Source organism: Thamnophis sirtalis, unplaced genomic scaffold, assembly GCF_051295495.1.
Source record: "Thamnophis sirtalis isolate CommonGarterSnake01/CBP01778 unplaced genomic scaffold, rThaSir2_p1.2 scaffold_4, whole genome shotgun sequence".
NCBI lineage: Eukaryota > Metazoa > Chordata > Lepidosauria > Squamata > Natricidae > Thamnophis > Thamnophis sirtalis.
In genome coordinates, this window is record NW_028261384.1 from 104505272 (window position 1) to 104526140 (window position 20869).

Consider the following 20869-nt stretch of genomic DNA (forward strand, 5'->3'; position numbering starts at 1 on the left):
AATACATATCCAATTCATACCTATCACACATTCTTAATACCATATTTTCCAATTCTTAACTTGTCTGTGTTTTTCTGGCCCTGCCTTTTCCCCTCATTTCTAACCATCGGTACCATTTGTCTCAGATTTCGTGATATTCCATCTCACCCTTGTCTTTGAGCTCTAGAGTCAGTCTGTCCATTTCTGTGCATGCCAGTGTTTTATTTATTATTTCTTGATCCGAGGTAGTCTCTTTATTTTTTTATTTTTGTGCAAAAAACCTCTTGCCACCATTAAAATATGCAGTACTAAATATAGTCCACCTTTGCCATGTTTTTCTTTTGTGATCCCTAGTAGAAATAATTCTGGCCTCAACTCCATCCTTTGCTTTAGTGTCTCTTCCAAATACTTTCTTATCTGGTGCCAAAAAGCCCTAGCTTTCGTGCACTACCACCACATATGGTAGAAGCAGCATTACATTTCCAACATCGTAGCAATAAGTTTTTGTTAATTTTAGCTAATCTTGTGGGTGGGATGTGCTACCTGTAGAACATCTTGTATAAGTTTTCCTTTTATGAGGCGGCTAAAGTTAACTTTTTGTTTCTTTCCCATAAGTCTTGCCAATTGTCCAAATCTATTCTGTAACCAAAGTTCCTACTCCATGCTAACACCGTTTCCTTTACCTGCTCTTCCGCCATTGTATAATCCAATAGATATTGATACAATTTTTAAATCATTTTCTCCTCTTCATCAAGTAAAATTTTATCTAATTCTGTGTGTTCTTTCTTAATACCCCATTCTTTTTTGTCTTTTACGTATCAGGATTGGACTTGTAAGTAATCCCACCATTCCAGTTCTATTCCTTCTTCATATAATTCTTTTCTAGATTTTAGTTCACCTCTTTCATTTAGTATCTCCTTATAAGTAATTACTTTCCCTAAATTAATAAATTTCGGATGCACGAACATCTCCAACATTGATAACCAGTTTGGGGTTTCCATGTAGTTTTGTTGTTTCATCCTCAACCACACATCAAGTAAAGCTCGTCTTATATGGTGCCTCTGGAAGTACTGGTGGGTTTTATGTTTTTCATCCCATAGGAAGGCATGCCACCCCATTTGCATACCATGACCTTCCAATGCTAATAGTCTTCTATTTTTAAGTCCTATCCACTTTTACCCATGTTAATGTTGCCGCTTGATAGTATCTTCCCCATTTGGGCAGTCCAAATCCTCCTTTTTCCTTGGAATCCTGTAAGTGTTTCAATTTAATTCTGGGCCTCTTTCCTTGCCAAATAAATTTAGATACCCTTTTGTTTAAATTTCTGGAATATTTTTTTTTAATCTTATTGGTATGTTTTGAAATAAAAAAAGTAAATACTATTTGGAAAATTTATATTGCCACCTATTTGCTCACGGCAACTCAAGGAGGCTTACAGGAAATAAAAACACAATATAAAAGAAATAAAAAATAAAAAAATACAAATAATAAAATAAGCCTCCCACCTCTCAGTGACCACACACACTCACATCAGCCATTTAAAGGGCTCTGTCCCGCTCTGGGTTCCCCAGATCTACTGGCAGAATCACATCTTCAGGGCCTTCCGGAAGAGTATTAGAGTGGGGGACAGTCTAATTTCCAGAGAGATGATAATAAATGTAATATAAATATAACAAAAGCACTAATGCATTTGTGCAACAAATAAAACATGTAGTCATTTTTTCTGGTAGGAAATGTAGTCTTTTTCTAAAACACAGTATTTTCCATCAACTTTTTAGCTAGCTTAGTTCCAAGTAATATATCTGATAAAATGGATGCATTTTTGTTATGCACTCTGAGAAATTAAGAATTAATGTGCTCTATGACTAACTAAAACAAGAGATATATTAGATTTATGCCCATATGATGCATATCCATGTGTTAACTTTAACTTGAATTTCAAGAAAATTTTTAAAAAATTCCAGAAAAAAGTATACTTTCTTTCATGAATTCAGAAATGAAGATGAAATGCTGAATCCTATCAATACCTTCATCTGCTACAGGTTACTTCCCAACATGCTCAACAGGCTGTCTAAAATTGTGGAGTTGCAAGGCAACAGCTGATTGCTCTGCAAACATCAGAAATGAGGTTCTTTTCTTTCTGGGCATCTTTGTATCAGGAACCATCCACATGTGAACATGTAATTCACGACTTTTGAGTGTATTGGGAAAGATTGATTTTCTGCCACATTTTTTGCCTTCCAAGCTCCTCAGAGCAGCAGCAAATCACAGTTTAATGCAGGGATCAACAACATGTGGCTCTGGAGCTGCATGTGGCTCTTTCATCCCTTTGCTGTGGTCCCTGTCACCAGTCAGCACCACAATTTTGAGAGGAGCTTCCTGTTGGGGGGGGAGGGAGAAGCAGGGCGTGCCAGGAGGAGACTCTATGGCAATGGGCAGGTTTTCTGGTCAGCTCCACAATTGATAGGGCCTTCAGTTAGGACAGGTAGAGGAAAAAGGACGCCGCACTAGGAGGATACTCTATGGTGGGGAAACTGGACTTCTGGTCGGCTGCAGAATTGAATGGGGAACTTCCGGTTAGGACTTTGTGGTTCTTTGAGTGTTTAAGGTTGCCGACCTCTGGTCTATTGAATATGCAGGAGGAATAGGTTGGGTTTGGCTCCATTGGAAATCACAACCCCATGGGTTTTGGTGGGGCAGGGTTCTTCAAGAGAATCATTATGTGCGGTTATGTCAAGAGAATCTTGATGTGCTGCTCTTGGGGTAGACCCAAGAGTCCAAAGTAGCTAAGGAAACATTTACATGCTTCGAACCCTGCTGCACTGGAGTGGAATCCCTTAGTTCCTTAAAGAAAGCCTTTTCTGTGTGTTTGTTATATTTATTTGGTGGCCATGTGTCTGGTGTACTAAACCCAGCTGGGAATTCTGATGATAACATCATACTTAAGAAAATCACTTGGCCCTCCAATATAGATTGGACCAGATGGTCCTAGGGCTTTCCTCTGTTAGCACAGCATGCAGAGGATGGAGACTCCAAATTTTTGCTCTCATGCCAACATTGTTATTACAAAGGCCTGGCAACTGTAGCTTGGTACAGACATGCCAGCAGGCCTTTTTAGCAAAAAGTTTACAGCCTCTTCAGGAAGCTATAATTTTAGGGGTGTGAGGGGGGGGAAGCCTCAAGAATTTGGAGAGAGAGGATGAGAAGAAAGAGAGAATAATTCAGATAAAGGAGCTAGAGTTTTCATAAAATAACTTCATAAAGACTTGATTCTGGCACTTTGATGTAGATTTCTTCAAGTTAAGCCCCTCATGTCTAGATCTTTCAAAAGTCTCCTGCTTATCTAACTGAAAACATTACAAATCTTAATCTGTGCAGTGATGGTATAATTCCTAATGAGAAATAGAGTGCTCCTATATGCTTTCTTCCTGCATTACACTTGCATTTGTTTTCCATATGTACATTTGCTGAAGCAGTCCATATGCAGCAAAGTGGAAGCATGCAAGAAAAGGCTATCTAGAAGTTTGGTTCACGCAGTTAGTTAAACTGGGATTAACAACACACAGTTGTTCCCTGCATATAATATACTATATTCCCACAGTACACTGAACAATAAACAACTCTACTTTAGCTTAGTTTAGCCATAGCCACAAAAGGAGACAAAGAATATCTTACTATTTCCTAGATTTCTTAGGAAAAACATTCCCAGTAAAAACATCATCTAAAAAGCATCACCACATCATTTTTTAGTATCAGCTCTTATGCTTTCTTTTTCTGTAGGTGCTCCAGTGGCCTTGACCGATACCGTGAAGAGTGGCTGGAATATGGTTGCGGCCAAGAAGTAATTGTTATAGATAATGAAGTTGTAAAAATATAAAATATTCAGTTCTGGCTTAATGCTCACCAGTGGGCAACTCTGCATTCCCATTGTTCCTGCTGTCTACATTCAAAATGATCCACATTCATCAAAAAACACTTTCCTCATCCCCACTCCTCACTAAAGAGAAACAAAAGAAACTGGGGGAAAAAAAGAAATAGGTGCTTTGCATGCAATTTGTACCTCATCAAGAGAAGAGATAAATTTGTCATGTTCATGTTTCATTATTTAGCTTCCTTTCTTGAAAGAGTGGAGCAAAACATATCAAGTCAGCATTTCCTTATAGGATCTAAAGTATGTTGAAATTCAGAAGCTAAAAAACAGTTGAAGCAAGAGTTACCTTTAATGGATAAATTCCTCCCTCCAAAAGCAGAACAATACTATACCCACCAAGTACCAGATTCAGAGAAGACGCCTGCAGTTGAGCCAAGGTTGTAAAGATAGGTGGTGGCATGGAATCATACAGGGCAGACATTAATTGAGAAGAATATGAGTTGGCTTGTGGTAGCGAAGGGTGAGATAAGCTTAGATCCACTCTCAGTTATGGAAGCTCTGTGGGCCAATTGCTATCTTTCAAATCAACCTTTTCACAAGTAGCTGTTGGGGGAAACTTGGAGGAGGGCTTGTGAAAATAGGAGGATGGTGTTTCTGCTGACTCTTGCAGATTATGCAAGAAAATAGTAGAGGGAAGCTGCAGTGGCGCAGTAGTTAGAGTGCAGTACTGCACGCTACTGCAAGCTACTTCTGCTGACGGCAGGCTGCCTGCAATTTGGCACTTCAAATCTCATCAGGCTCAAGGTTGACTCAGCCTTCTATCCTTCTGAGGTGGGTAAAATGAGGAGCTAAATTGTTGGGGGCAACATGCTGACTCTGTAAACCGCTTAGAGAGGGCTGTAAAGCACTTAAGTCTAAGTACTATTGCTATTTAAGAGATTCCCATATATCCCAATATAAGGAGAAAAGGAAAACTATTGGACTGCACAGTTGAAGTTTGAAGAGTGGAGCAGTAATGAAGATAGCACTGAAGCAGAAGAAGAGAATATGGAAGTAATAGATATTGGGCGTGCCAAATGTCAGTCCCATGAATAATTTATGATATACATTACATATAAATATATGAATTAATTACCATTTTCTTCCAAACTTTTTTTTTACTTTTTTGATACATGACTTTGAATATTCATAAGTTCAATATTTTTTTCCTGTGGGAAAAAATTAATAAAGCATACAAGTAGTCCTTGACTTACAATCATTCATTTAGTGACTGTTCAAAGTTATCATGGTACTGAAGAAAGTGACTTATGACCACTTTTCACACTTACGACTGTTGCAGCATCCCCATGATCATGTTATCAAAATTTGGACAATTGGCAACTGGGTCATATTTATGATGGCTGCAGTGTCCTGTGATGTGATCACCTTTTGCAACCTTCTGACAAAAATCAAGGAGGAAGCCAAATTCACTTAACAATTGTGTCACTTATTTAGCAACTGCAGCAATTCACTTCACAATTGCAAGGAAGATCATAAAATGGGGCAAAACAACTATCTCTCTTAGCAACAGAAATGTTAGGCTCAGTTGAGGTCGTAAATCAAGGACCTTACAACCTAGTTGATTACTATATGAGAATCTGACTTTTGGTACACATGTATACCTCTTTCAGCTAAAAATCTAGTTGGGAGAATGAAATTAAAGAATATTTATTTGGATCCATTTTACTTAATCAGCTCCAGATGTCTGGGGCAGTTGATCGTGTAAAGAGTTTAAGAAAACAGTATGAAAAAAGATAGTGTGTACATCTCTGAATTATATTTCTGGACAAAGATGAAGAAACAAAAGACAGTGTTAGAAAAGTGGCTACAATTTATCAACCAATCATCAGTTATTTCCAGGGATTGAAGACCTTGTGTAAGAACCAACTGAAAAGACACAAAATGCTTAGTCTACAGAGAAGTTAACATTGACATTACACAACTAAGAACAGATGTGGGGAGTGAGGTACGAGGAAGACTAAGCCTTTACAATTAGATTGCAGATTCCATATCAGAGGTGGTATTCAGCAGATTCTGACCAGTTCCGGAGAACCGGTAGCAGAAATTTTGAGTAGTACGGAGAACTGGCAAATACCACCTGCGACTGGATGCAACCACACATATTCTCTGCCTCCCGAGTCCCAGCGGATCAGGAGGAAATGGGGATTTTGCAGTAACCTTCCCCTGTCATGCCCACCAAGCCATGTCACGTCCACCAAGCCACGGCCACAGAACCAGTAGTAAAAAAAATTGGAATCCAACTACTGCTCCATATCTGTATGTTTCCAGAATATTATAAACGTAAATGGGATTAGAAAATGGGGTTTATTGATTTAAAGTTGGTATTTAAAACATATTTTACTTTGCTCTTTAGGAAAAGGAAAAACAATTGGTATACAGTTTCTGAAGATTTGATACTATTATAATCCTTCTGCTTAGATTTATAATTTAAAAGATATGACTCAACAAAGAAAAAGATATTAGCAAGAGGAGGAGTAACTGTTGCAGTTCTTAAACTAATAAGCTTGGGGTGATTGCTCTTAGTGAGAGGAATGGCATCAGGTGAAACCAAAGAAACTATTTTGTGCTGTCATTTCAGTCAGAGGAGCAGACGTGTGCAGATTTTGAAGATGATGAACACTATATGTCTTCAACTCCCAATCATAGCCCCTTTACACCACTTCCAGAAGACACCATCACATCATCCTCCCAATTTATAGACAGCTTAACTACAGAAGGTAGGCACCATGGGAGGTTAAAAGATGCCGGGTTGTGTGATTCATGTGTGTTTAGGCTATGAGAGACTAATTATAAATTATATAGCTAGCTCTCTTAACTTTTTTTTTTACAGACTGTTCAGCCCAGTGGTGGGTTTTGAAATTTTTTAGAACTTCTGTAGGTGTGGCCTGCTTTGTGGGAGTGGCTTGCTGGCCATGTGACCAGGTGGGAGTGGCTTGCCAGCCATGTGACTGGGTGGGCATGGGCAACTTGTAAAATGTGGTGAAACTCACTTAACAACGCTCTTGCTTAGCAACCAAAATGTTGGCTCAGAAACTCTGGCATTTGAAGCACGCAAGTCTTAAAGCTGTCTAGTTTCAAGACCCTTGCACCCCTAACCCTTTAGAAAAAAAACCCCAGGGGTGTTCAAACTTGACAGCTTTAAGACTTGTGGACTTCAACTCCCAGAATTCCTCCTCTCGCTCTTCATCTTGATGATGTGTGGATGGGCGGGGGGAGGGAGCTGGAACCGGTTCTAAAGGGCATGGTAGATTTCTGGAACCTCTTCTATAGAAGTGGTTAGAACTGGAAGGAACCCACCTGTGGTTCAGCCCCATTCCAGCCCATTCAAGAAAGCTACAAGTCATATACTAGCCTCTCTGAAATTGATTTGGGATTTGCTTGTTTTTCCCCCCTCCTCATATAGCTGTGAATTCTCATCTTCCAAAATTGTCTTAGTTGCACTATATACAAACACAATGTCTTCTGTTTGAAAATGACCATCACCTCCTAGGACCAAGATGGCGAACCTATGGCACACGTTCCAAAAGTGGCATACAGAACCATGTCACCTGGCACACGCAGCTTCAACCGTTCCTCTTCTGGCGCACATTGCACATATGACGATCAGCTGGCCTTTGTGTGTGCAGCAGTGCTGGAAACCGGAAAAGCTGGTCTTCCGTTTTCCAGCATGAGCATGTACACTGGCCAGTTCATTGGCACATGCACGTGTGGCAGTAACTAAGAGATTTGCTGGCCGGTGCGCACGCATGCACCAGAAACCAAGGTTCATTTTTTGGTGTGTGCATGCTCCCTGGGCAGCTCCTCTTCCCTCAGTGCCGAAAAGGTTAGTCATCACTATCCTAGGATATGTAAATTTGGAGGAATTATAAAATAAGCCTTCCTATGCAAGAAGTGGGGGAAAAAACAATCAAGATGGCGGTCACAACCGTGTGATTTGCCTTTATTTGATTTTGCCTTTATTTGTATGCCGCCCTTTTCCCTAAGGGGACTCAGGGCGGCTCACAATTCAAAAGGGAGGGGGAAACAACAAACAATAAACAATACAACATATTAAAAGAGAAAAAATGAAACAATCACACCATTCGAGTGGGGCTATAATCTTAACCCCAGGCCAGCCGGGACAGCCAGATCTTTACAGCAGCGCGGAAGGATTGGAGGGTGGTGAGGGTCCGAATCTCCACGGGGAGTTCGTTCCAAAGGGACGGAGCAGCCACCGAGAAGGCCCTCCTCCGGGTAGTTGCCAGTTTGCACTGGCTAGAAGATGGGATTCGGAGGAGGCCTAATCGATGCGATCGAATCGGTCTGGTGGAGGTAATTGGCAGTAGGCGGTCTCTCAAGTATCTAATCCCTGCCCCTTTTTAAAAGGCATTGATTCACATACAAAGGAGGTGGGGTTAGATTGCAGGGTTGTGACCACCATCTTGATTTTTTTCCCCTACTTCTGCAAAGTCATTTAGGGTACTTAGCTGTGCAGTATTTCATCACAGGTCCCAATTGTACTTTACAATTTAGCTTAGTTTTCCCCATTTTTTAAAAAGCGATGTTCTATTTCTGAGGATTATGTGTGCAATGTGCCTAAATTAGCACCAAATTTTGTTCTCCCCTGAGATTAGTGACAGGTGCTGATTTAAGTGTGCTGCTTAATAGTGTCTGCTTCATTTGCTAATTACATTAAACCGAAAAGAACATTAATATTTGCCCTTCAGCAATGAAGGAAAGAGAGGACACATCCTTTCGAGACAGAATTGACTTTAAAAAAAAAGACTATAAATTTCTTAGTTCATTTTTTTAACCCTGCTAAAGAAGAAAAAATGTTTGATATGTGTATCCTTACACACATTTTATGCATAATGCATATCCATACACACACACACGTACCTACACAAAACCTATATTTTATCACCACAAAGTCTTATCTATGCATACTCTATATGTATGTCTTTATGTGCAAATTTGTCCAGAAAGCTGAGCCAAGTCTTTATTTGTAAAAGAAACAAATTCTGGAACTTGAAAGACCTCAGAGGTACATTTGAAGCCAGAGGCCATGCTGGGAAGATATTATGAGAGCTGCAGTCCAATACATTATTGATGATGCAGGTTGGGCATGATGGGAACTATAGTGCAATAGATTAAGATTAAGATTTAGTTTATTTGTATGCCGCCCTTCTCCAGGAGGGACTCAGGGCGGCGAACAACTCAAAAGGGGAAAAGGGGATACAAGCACAATACACATAATTAAAATACACAAGAGTCATACAGCCACACAAGTCGAGAGGGGAGGGGAACTCATCAACCCCAGGCCTGCCGGCACAGCCAGGTTTTGACGGCTTTCCGGAAGGCCTGGAGAGAGGTGAGGGTCCGAATCTCTGCGGGGAGTTCATTCCAAAGGGCCGGAGCTGCTACAGAGAAGGCCCTCCCCCGGGTGTAGCCAGATGGCATTGGCTGGTAGACGGAACCCGGAGGAGGCCGACCCTGTGCGATCTAACGGGTCTATGGGAGGTAATTGGCAGCAGGCGGTCTCTCAAGTACGGTCTCATAGGTTCGCCATCTTGGTCCTAGATTGAAAAAAAACTGTGCTTTGTGCATTCTCAATGGTACATATCCTTTTATTATTATTCTACAAATCCTGAATACAAATTCAAATCAGGTTAGCACCAAAGTAGCCCTAAGTTTGAGGGTCCATTTTGGTTCAACTCTTATGGGCAACTCCTTCTGCATTTATTTATTGTATTAAAAAAATACTTGGCTGCCATTTAACAGTAAGCAATATATAAAAAAACAAATGCATTCATGCTTTTGTTTCCTTTCAAAAACAAATAGCTAAATGAACTGATTTGATATAGTAATTTAAAGTGCTGGCCTAGAAACCGGGAGCCTGTGGACTCTAGTTCCTCCTTAGGCTGACTGGCTGGATTTGGACTAGTCACTCTCTCAAGGAAAGTAGGAATTATTGGCATGTTTACTACTTTGAATTATATATAAAAAAGGCAGGATTAAGATATATTTTAAAAATTGGGAAATGTCATAAAACGCAACAGGAGTAATTGCAGCCCATGTGGGTTCCTTAAATGCCGAAATATGTTCTGGGGAGTAACAAATAATGTCAGCTAATTTTCCAGCTGTTGGATGGTAGGGTGGAGGGGGTGTTGGTGTGAAAAAGATAACTAAGAGGAAGAAAGTAGCAAGTTTCCTGTTCCTTTCAATAGCCTTACTCAGAATCTCTAGTACTGTACAACAGGGTAACACCAATGGCCTGCCCCTTCTTTCTGAAAATTTGGTGGTTAAGCTACAACAGGACTCCACTATTGTATTTTCCAGTATTTAAATCATTGATTAATTCAGTATTTAAATCATTGACTAATTCAGTAACTTAACTGCGCCATCTTAAGAGGAACCCAAGCTTCTGATAATTAAGCAGGCACTTAATTTAAATCACAGTGCTTCTGGATTTTCTCTGGAAGGATTACTAGTAGACAGCATGAGGGATCTAACTTGTCAAAAAAAGTTTTGTTATGCCAGTTCATTTTCACTTTTCCCTTTTTGTTTTGTTCTTATAGATGACACAAAGTTGAACCAGATCCCAGGAGAAGGTAAGTGTTTTCTGATGACCAAACTTTGTGAAAATATATTTGTCTAGAACAAATTTTTGAATTTGACATTCTCCATAGAGATTATTTAGAGCTCCCAAGATCTCTAGCCAACATAATTATTGGGGACATAGTCCAACACATCTGGAGATTACCTGGTTGGAGGAAAATGTCTTAGGAGTTTGACATAACCCACATGGCTCTCAAGTTATTTTTTTTCAATTGATGTTGGAGAACACTTAATAAAAGAGATGTTGTCCGTGATGTTATTGTGAAGGAGGGAAATAACCTCAAGGCACTTTGTTAATTTCTGTCAGGAGTAGTTGATGCTCCCCTTTCCCTGCTCAAATCATTGTATCCAAAACTAATTAAATTGCTTCCTGACTATTGAAGTTTTTAAAAAGACAAGCAATCACAAATTTTGTAGGTAATATTTCTCTATTTTTTATGACATCAAAACCACCAGACAAGACATGTCAAATTCCTAGACAGACTCTATCAAAAACAGACCCTTTAGCTGATTGATGCATGTTGTTGAGTTGATGGTTTTGTTTTATCTGATAATCTTCAATGACCAGATGGTGGCAGCAACTAGGAGCAGTTGACAGATGACAGAAACTTTCTTTTAGAACGGATTTGACAGCTGTCTTTCAAGACCTTGGCAACCTCCTATTTTGATTATTACAGTATAGTGTTAACCCTTCCCAATACTCTTAAAGTTGCACTTTTTCCTTTTTATTTTACTATTGGTTAATGCTCCAAATAGCACCATATGGTCCACACTTCTGCTGTGGGTTTTGCTTCTACTTGATTATAGTTTTAACAACACCTGTTCTGTTTCCTTGCTACAGCTTAGTTATACTATATCGTTTCGCATTAACTTGTTGGGTTTTAATGCTATTGTTTTAATAGCTGGAAAAGAATATCATGCTATTTTGGTAGTAGATTTTAATATTTTCACCAGTTTGCCTCCTTTTTCTACTTTCTCTTCCTTTTCTGTTCTATTTCTGAATTATTTCTATGAACGAATGGATGCATAGTTACAGAAACATACCTATATTTAAAACAAGGTTTGCAAATTTCCTATAGTAAGAAAATATTTATCATACCAATTTCTTTCTGTTGTACTGCTGCTGCAAATATAATTTTCTGCATGTTCAGCTTATTCAGAGCAGTAATTATATACCTCAGTATCTCAGTATACCCTACATACCTTATTGTTGCATTGCATTAGAATATATGCAAAAGTTCTATTAATATACTCTACTGGAATGTTATTAGATTCACCTTTCCTCCAGGAAATTACACTCAACAATAATCTTGCAAGGTATTATTGGGCTAAGATATAGGGATGTCCTACAATCAATCAGCTTAAAGATGTACTTAAACCTCCCACATTTTTGTCCAACAATGAATGATAGCATGACTAAGATAGCAAGTTAGTAAGACAGCCAAGATGGGTAATTTAGTTCCACATATTATGTAGCTATATTTTCATAGAATGGCAACAATATCCCAACCACACCATTTTTAATCCCTGGCATTCTCTCCAGTTAATAGTGGAACAAAATCTTGCCTAAAACTATAGGGAACTATTGTCAGTCAGTGGTTGTGCTCATACATCATACTAACTATAATGTGCCAGTAGTGGGATTCAATTTTTTTAGTACCAGTTCTGGGGACACGGCTTGGTGGACGTGGCATGGCTTGGAAGCCATGGCTTGGTGGGCGTGGTAGGAGAAGGATACCGTAAAATTTCCATTCCCACCCCACTCCAGGGGAAGGTTACTGCAAAATCCTCATTCCCTCCCAATCAGCTGGGACTCGGGAGGCAGAGAATAGATGGGGGCGGGCCAGTCAGAAGTGGTATTTACCGGTTCTCTGATCTACTCAAATTTCCACTACTGGTTCTCCAGAAGTGGTCAGAACCTGCTGAATAACACCTCTGATGTGTTTGCTTTATCTTCATTTTGCACAATGTAGAAACTCCACCAAGTGTATGTTGCTTTATTGATTTCCAGGATTTATATCCTGTACTAACAGACTCTAGGAATGTATCAATAAGATAAAATATTAAATACAAAAAAAACCACAAAACATAAATCTGTAGATAAAGAAGGTGCTCATGATCAATCTCTCATTCAAACAGAATAGCTTTAACTTGTTGATCAAAAAATAAACAGCCTTAGAGCTCTTTGGACTTCATTGGAGGGGAGAAGATATTCCAAAGGGCAGGAGCCACTACTGAGAAGTGAATTATGAAGTCTCACTCTGTCTCTTTTCCCATGCCTTATAATAATCTTCCCAGAAGGTTTGAGAGATCGTGTTCCTACAAAAAAGGGGGGATCCCAAATCCATACAGGAACAATTGTTGGAATCCTCCTCACAGTTCTTCTGATTGCTGCTATTATTCTTGCTGGCATCTACATCACCAGTAATCCTACTTCAAGTGCTGCTTTGTTCTTCATTGAGGTGAGCTTAAGAGAAGTCCCTTGTTTATACTTTGTCTTGTTAAAAAGCTGGATTTATTAAGATTTAGAAATATTTTATAGCGGGGGGGGGGAATACTATTCATCCCACAGGATATGCAATCTATTGAATATAGACCCGTTGGTGTTGCCCAGAATCTTTGCAGAGAGGACAAGTTAAAAACAAACAAACAAACAAACCTCTTTTTCAGTTTGCAAAGTAGGAGAATTTTAAAGGCAAAATGAATGGCCAGTATTGTAAAGGCTTTATCACTTAAACTGGTCCCAAGAGTCTCTCCTTTGTGTCCTGTCCTATCCACTTCAATGTGCTTCAGAGCAATAACAATTTTGTACTTTGAACCATTGGGTGCACAGTATGCAAATTTAACAGCACAAAAGTTGCTTAAATTAAAACAGGACTTGTTTTAACCCTTCCTTCTCCCACTCTTTAGGTTTGTGGAGAAATGTTAAAAGGGGGGGGGGGAGTGACAACACTTAGTGATTCTTTCAAAAGTTAAAAAAGGAAAAAAGAATCTGGAGAAAAGGATTTGGAAGGAAGCAAAACTAGAAAATAAAATGACTGAGAGTATGTCAGTAACTGCAGAAAGCATTTTATCCAAACTCTCCCCAAACCTTAATGCACCCTTGATTAAGATTTTGTGTTATAAAATGGCTGGAATATTCAGTTAAGATCCAGGGGAAATGCAGATTCAGATGAAATTTTCTAGAGGACGTTAGCCTGGTCTACCACATAGTGTTGTGGTAAAGATGACACTGGAGAAGGAATACACTTCCTAACATTTTTAGAAAACTAATACAACATTGAACACTGGAGGGTGAGAACTGCAATTAGTAAGCCATGAAAAAAAGCATGCAGATAGAAATTTGTGGGTGGAGTGTGGGTGTTTTTTTTTTAACAAAAAACTTCCTTTTCTCAAATCGAAACTTTTCTCTCTACAGCGAAGACCACATCAGTGGCCTACCATGAAGTTCAGAAACCGCTCACCTTACACTGAAGTAGAACCATCTGGTCAGGAAAAGGACAGTTTTGTTGAAGCAGATCAGTGCTAAAGAGTATACCTCCTTTATTGCTCCTATACCTTTAATTAAGAATCTGCCATCTACTGTTTTATTTTGTGATGGACAAAGTTGAAGGTTTGGGGGGGGGGGGGGGAGAAAAACAAGCAAAATTAAAAAGAAGCCTGAAGGGAGAATTGGAATGGATAAATTAAGAGTGCTTTGAAATGGGATGGGTGGCAAATAAATTTCGTAATAAATAAATAAAATCAAAATAAATTAAGTCTGAAAAGATTAAAAAGACAGACACATGTGGCATAGGGCTGCCGGGTAAATCATCAAGAAAAGTTGTGACCGCTGCAGAAGTTAATAGTACCTGATTATCTTGCATGAATATTGTCAGGCGTAGCCATCCACAGATATTATGGATTATAGGAAATATCCTTTGCCCAACCCACCTTTTATAGGCATTCTAACCAGTGGTGAGATTCAATTTTTTTTACTACCTGTTCTGTGGGTGTGGCTTTGTAGGTGTGGCAGGAGAAGGATACTGAAAAATCCCCATTCCCTTCCCATTCTCAAAATTTCTGCTACTGGTTCTCCAGAATCTGTCAGAACTGGCTGAATACCATCTCTGATTCTAATCATAAATATACAGTGCCAAAATAATGTGTGCAAACTGTTTTCCTCCTTCAAATACAGATTAGGAAAGAGGGAGATATAACCTTCTAGCTAAGATTGAAGATATCATGCCAAACTTTCCTTGAAAGATGTGAAGGGATTTTTAAATTGGAGAACCATGGAACAGCTGGTCTGACTTGAACTCTTCAACACTTCAGCCTTCTCACCTTAGTTATTGAATGAAGCATCTCAGTTTGGGCTGGGCCTGAAATGCAGCCTTCATATTTATATGAAATAGTGACATACAATTAGCCAAAAGGGGAAGAGGTTAATTAGAGGCATTTCTATTGACAGTAATTTTCTCTACCTGCCATTGAACCAGTCAGAAGATAAAATATGTATCAACTCTGTACCAAGCAAACTCATATGACTTCTGCTGTGAATTGTTCTATCATTTAGTTATCTTTGTATTCTTTCTAAAGGCTTAAAAGCCAAATGTGGACATAGATTTCTGTAAAAGAACAAGTGGAGAATTTTCTCAACAGGATGCAGATATGTTTATTTTCATGAAGGAAATACTAAGTTTGTGAAACTTATGAGTAGAAATTTATTTTTTATATGTCAATTTCTTCATTTTTCTTCTAATTCAATTTCCGCTTCAATTAACAATGATACTGAAGGTAGGAATCAGGATTGCAAGTATCAGGATGATTTCCAGGCTCATTTTAAATTGTGGATATTTAATTTTTTTAAAAGTTTTGGAAATTGCATGATTCTTTGGATTTTGTTCAATTTCCTATTTTCCCTTATATAAGTGAATAACTGCATCTCTAAAAGGATAGAATAGATCTTAGTGTTGCAAACTATTTCTCAGTTAAACTATTTGCTGTTCCATGAACAATGCATTCCAAAACACACAACATCCAGATGGGAATCAAACTCAGAATAATTGATTAGATTGACTATGCGGCACATAAGTAATAGCAATAGCAATAGCAGTAGACTTATATACCGCTTCATAGGCCTTTCAGGCCTCTCTAAGCGGTTTACAGAGAGTCAGCATATTGCCCCCAACAATCTGGGTCCTCATTTTACCCACCTCGGAAGGATGGAAGGCTGAGTCAACCCTGAGCCGGTGAGATTTGAACCGCTGACCTGCTGATCTAGCAGTAGCCTGCAGTGCTGCATTTAACCACTGCGCCACCTTGGCTCTGTCATAAGTGATCTTAGTGGTTTAGCATTGGACAAAGTACTGGCTTTGTAACATCCCCAAGGTTTTGCCAAGAAGGGAATTTCCATTTACAAGTAGTGAATGTTATTGTACAAACAGCACCATTTTGCCTTGCACGGGCATATTATACAATCATTAGCAGGAATATTTGCTTTGTCCTGTCTGCCACCCAATAAAATGGCTGAATGTCAGAACTGGGGTAAAAAGACTACCACAGTACAGCAGAATAAGCAACCCAATGGCTTGTCGACATCATAAAAACACGAAATCCTCAAATTTTATTCTTTTTGTTAAAATGCAATCCCCCCCCCACCCCAAAAAAGAACTTGCTTTGTTTTCCTTGCTGACTGGCAAAGGAACACTGATTGGCTGAGACATTTTTAATTCATCTATTGGTACAGAAAGGGTTCTGATTTTTCTCCCTTATTTGGAAAAAGTAATCTATACTATTTTGTTATGTTCCAATAGTCAGCTCCGTCTCACTAAATCCTACTTTGTTTTAATTCTAAAACAAGATTTAGCAGATAGAACGTACATTGGTTATCAATCCAGAATTGGAGAGCATAAATATGAAACGCTGTCCACTTACATTACAGTAATATAAATTAGTAGACAACAGCACACATCTCCTCCCTTTATTCCAGGTAATATTTCATATGGACATAACTTTCATCACATTTTGAATTTCCCATTTATGCTTTGTATATTGGTTGCTATATGCAGGGGAAAAAGAAAAGCAGGGACAGCACATTGCTAATCCATTATATGTTAATTTAATTAACTACCAGAAACTTAGCCAAACTTATTTGTTGATGCATGTCATATCTTAAAGATAACTTACTGTACTTTAACCCAGAGATATTAAATACTTTCCATAAGTGTCAAACTGGCAGCCCACAAGCCAGATGTGTCAAACACAGGTCATGCCCACTCCAGCTCCGCAAAGGGAAAAATCCACCGTGATATATCATGTGATGGCGATGTGACACCACGAGTTTGACACCCATGCTTTACACTATCCATATTGCATGGAAAGATTGCACATATTGAAAATAAATGTGTCATGCTCTTAGTTAAAGGTGAAACAAGAGAGGAAATCACCTCTAATTTTACATGTAGGGATGCATCCTATATCACCTCTTTTGCATACTGCTTCCTGACTCTAAAGTTTGACTGAACTTTTCTGTCTAAGGGGTTTCCTCAAGAACAAACTTTAATTGTAAATAAATGCACAGCGATGCAAAATTGAAGAAAATAGCAATAGCAATAGCAGTTAGACTTATATACCGCTTCATAGGGCTTTCAGCCCTCTCTAAGCGGTTTACAGAGCCAGCATATCGCCCCCACAGTCTGGGTCCTCATTTCACCCACCTCGGAAGGATGGAAGGCTGAGCCAACCTTGAGCCGGTGAGATTTGAACCGCTGAACTGCAGATAACAGTCAGCTGAAGTGGCCTGCAATACTGCACCATAACCACTGCGCCACCTCGGCTCTTGCTACAATGCTACAATGAAATTGGAGCTATTACCAGTTTTATGTATCTTTGCTGAACATTTTTTTAAAAATCAAAGAAAAGTAGCAACAATAAAAACCAAATATGAAATAACGTATCTCAAATTCTCATCTTGGAAAATATTTATAAAGAATTTATAATTAAATATATATTATTTAATCACAATTGTTAGAATGGTTCTGTAAAGAGCTCCAAGAGAGAACACAGGCCTAAAAATTGCACAAAGCTGTTTTTGAAAAAAAATGTCTCACAATCAAAGGGATGCAATTAAAAACAGAGAAAAGCTATCTTCCTTTAACTCCACTCAATACTGGTTTACACGAATGTTTTATAAAACTGTTTGGGGGCAATTTCCTGTTTTCAAGTTCAAAATGTAAAATCAAGTACTTTGTTCCTTTGCTAAAATATCACACTAACTCATAGTTCGTTTTACCATGATTCATTAAATAAATCACAAAATACTAAGCCATAAACCACAATCTACAAATTATAGAGTTTGGATTCATAGTGTGCTAAACCAAAAATATCCATTTTGGTTTAGTGCAACATGTGAATGTATGCATCATAATATTGACCAAAGATTCAGACGTTACTCTGAGATTGATTTCACACATAATGGTAAAAGTTCTGTTTTGCTTAGCATGTTGCATGAACTCAGCCATTGTGATCTACAGATCATATTATTTAATTTTACTATGTTATACAAACCCAGCCACTATCAGTTGTGTTATTACACTGTTACACCATGGGTTAGCATAATGTGTAAGGCCAGGTCATGCATCTCTTGGAACTGTATAGGTAGCTAGAGGTCATGTTCATGGAAATTGCCAAATTTGGATGTGTTGAGCATATCTAATCTATAAAGAGCCCTTGCAGCAATTCCCTCTGTATATAAAAATCCTTTCAGTTAATATTATTTATCTCATAGCAATGCAAGGCCTAAATTCTTTCTACATACTTGAATTTATAGTATATTTCTGTTTTGGGAAAGATGAAGTAGGAAAGCTTCAGGCAAAGCATTTAATATGGATTATTTGCATGGAATGCAATGTTGATACTACAATAATACATAATATTAAGTACTAAAATACTTTTCAGATTGCTTCAAGTTTCAGAACAAAAAACCAAAATTGTGACTGATCTTTGGATGGATTTGTGTTACATCAATATGGATTGCATAGCCATTCCGTCATTCATAATGTATATGAATAACTTCCAATGCAATTAAACTAAAATCTACACTTTGACCATTTGTTGCATACTTTTTGTTATCATATTTTGATTCATCTGAATGTTCATGAAGGTGGCTTGTTTTGGGCCTATGGTGAACTGTCAACTAGATTTCCTTATGAAAGATGCTTGCTTGAGAAAAAGGAACTAATATTTGTTAGATGTAAAAAGGAAGGTTATAGAGTAACAAGCATACATGTTTGGAGCATGTTACAATAGGGATTCATTTAGAAAACAATAGTGTAGTGTTGGTTCTCTTGGTTCTTTTGCTTAACATGCTCCAAATTATGCAATCCTCTGCAAGAATTTTTTTTAGGAGAACAATTATTTGAAACTGTCAATTAAGGGCCAATTATCCCAACAAATTACTACCTTCACAATCTGCCATGCCCAATTTTCAGCAAGTATTCCCTGGAGTTTCACCTGATGAAGTTCACCAAAGTCTTGTCCACCCGGTTTTTGTGATATGGTACATCAATAATAAATACACATATTAAAACATACCAATAATTACAAACATACAGACAAATACCCAATTTTTACACCACCACCACCCCTTCTACTAACCTAATAAAGTATGAGTCTAGTATGAATTCAATCAGTTGTATGGCTGTTCAACTGGTGGAAATCCTGTAGCTGAAGTGTTGATTGGTCTTGGCATCTGATTAGCAGGAAGAAGTACGGTAGAAAGTCAGGCAAGTGGTTTAATCGTTGAAGGCCAACCAAATCCAATGCTGCTTCTTAACTTGGAGTACTGGTCCTGAAGTGACTGCAGTTTCTGCCGATAGGTTCCTATTGAAGGCTACTGAATCAAAAGATAATCATTAGCGATTATTGTGGGGTAGCCAGGATTCTATTAACACTCAACAGTCATCTATACCTAGTGAGTCATTAGGGATTTTCCAAGTCTGTTCATGTAGCTCTCAGTTATTTCCACCACCAAGAAAGCAGGTTCACACATGAGGTGTACAAACCTTCTTTTGGAGAAAGGTTCTCTTGCTAGCCATGGTCTGAGTTAAGGTCAACAAATCATTGACTGGAGTTCAGGATGGCTTGATCTCAAAGCGACTTCTACTCCTTTGATGACCTCTGGTCAGCAGGACACAAGTGAACTGTTAAAGAGACTTCACAAATGAAAAGTGTTGTGTCTGGTTTGGATTGTTTATGATCTAATAAGAATCTAATAAGTCCCCTGACTTGGGTCTTGGCCCTTTTGCCACAGGGTCCAGGAAAATCTCCTCTGAAGGAAAAATATACCAGAACCTAAAGAACGCTACATATAATACCTGCAAATGGTTCAATTCCAGAGTTTAAACAGACTCCCAAAAGATGTATTTACAATGCAAGAGATGGTAAAAGTTCCAGATTTAAATTGGTTAAGTAATAGTTTAAGTTGTTTGATTAAAACTTGCCTTTTGGCTTTTGAGCCTTATAAGGCTTAATTACTTAATTACTTCATTATGCAATGTAGGCTGACTGACGCTGGTAGGCTGGGTTTTTTTCCTACCCTAGGGAATATATAGCAGGAGAATTAGCAAATTGTAACAACGCATAGGAAGTTCCCTGTTGCAGAATGGAAGACCCCATTTTATGATAGGCTTATTTGTATTCATTTGTAGCTTAAGGTTGGGTCATCCATTAACTGAGCTGCAAAGGTATTTAATACTTTCCCATTTCTTAATAATTTTCCAGAATGAGAACTTGGAGAGCTGGTAAAGTACATGAGAATGTATTTTCTGAACTGCTTCCAGAGCCAAATGTTTTTTTAGGGGGGGAGGTATTTCTTGTTTCAGATAGACTATATCTGTCCATGAAGCCCTATTATATATTGCCAAACTTCTCCCCCCTCCCTCCTTTCACCTTTATCAGAAGCCGTGTTAAGGGACAAAGTGCTCTCATGACCCATTTAGGAATATTAAAGTAAAGTCATGTGCCTTTTTTTTCTTCTTATTAGCCTGCATTGAGACAATGCTGAAATGCTTTTGTGTGAAGTAGATGATGGAATTACTGATAGAGGCTGAAATACAAATTCAATACAAATGGAGGCAACACAGCAGATTAGGCAATAGTGCTTAGGAAAGTAAAAATAAGCCTTCTTCCAAAGGGTGAGAGAAAACAACTTGCCCAGAATCATGCAGTTGGTTTTTATGGCTAAGGTAGGACTTGAAGTCATAAGGCTGGTTTCTTAATGAGTAGACCAAACTAGGTTTCTTCACAAATTTGTTTACCTTCCTTTCCTGGGCTTCAACAGAAAGCCAAATACATATTTAATACAACAACTAATCACCTCTT

General features: G+C 38.4%; 1 protein-coding gene across 2 annotated transcripts in view; it reads left to right on the forward strand.

Annotated features, from left to right (window-relative positions):
• Positions 1–15579, forward strand: part of PLXDC1 (plexin domain containing 1) — a 76043-nt gene extending 60464 nt beyond the window's left edge. The window contains exons 10-14 of one of the 2 annotated variants that reach the window (XM_014065744.2): positions 3760–3820; positions 6489–6627; positions 10468–10500; positions 12806–12969; positions 13926–15579. In XM_014065744.2, coding sequence (XP_013921219.1) covers positions 3760–3820; positions 6489–6627; positions 10468–10500; positions 12806–12969; positions 13926–14036 — 508 coding nt within the window. In that variant the 3' untranslated portion in view covers positions 14037–15579. The remainder of the gene's footprint in view (positions 1–3759; positions 3821–6488; positions 6628–10467; positions 10501–12805; positions 12970–13925) is intronic. The other variant, XM_014065748.2, reaches the window with a different exon arrangement.
• The last annotated feature ends 5290 nt before the right edge of the window (positions 15580–20869 follow it).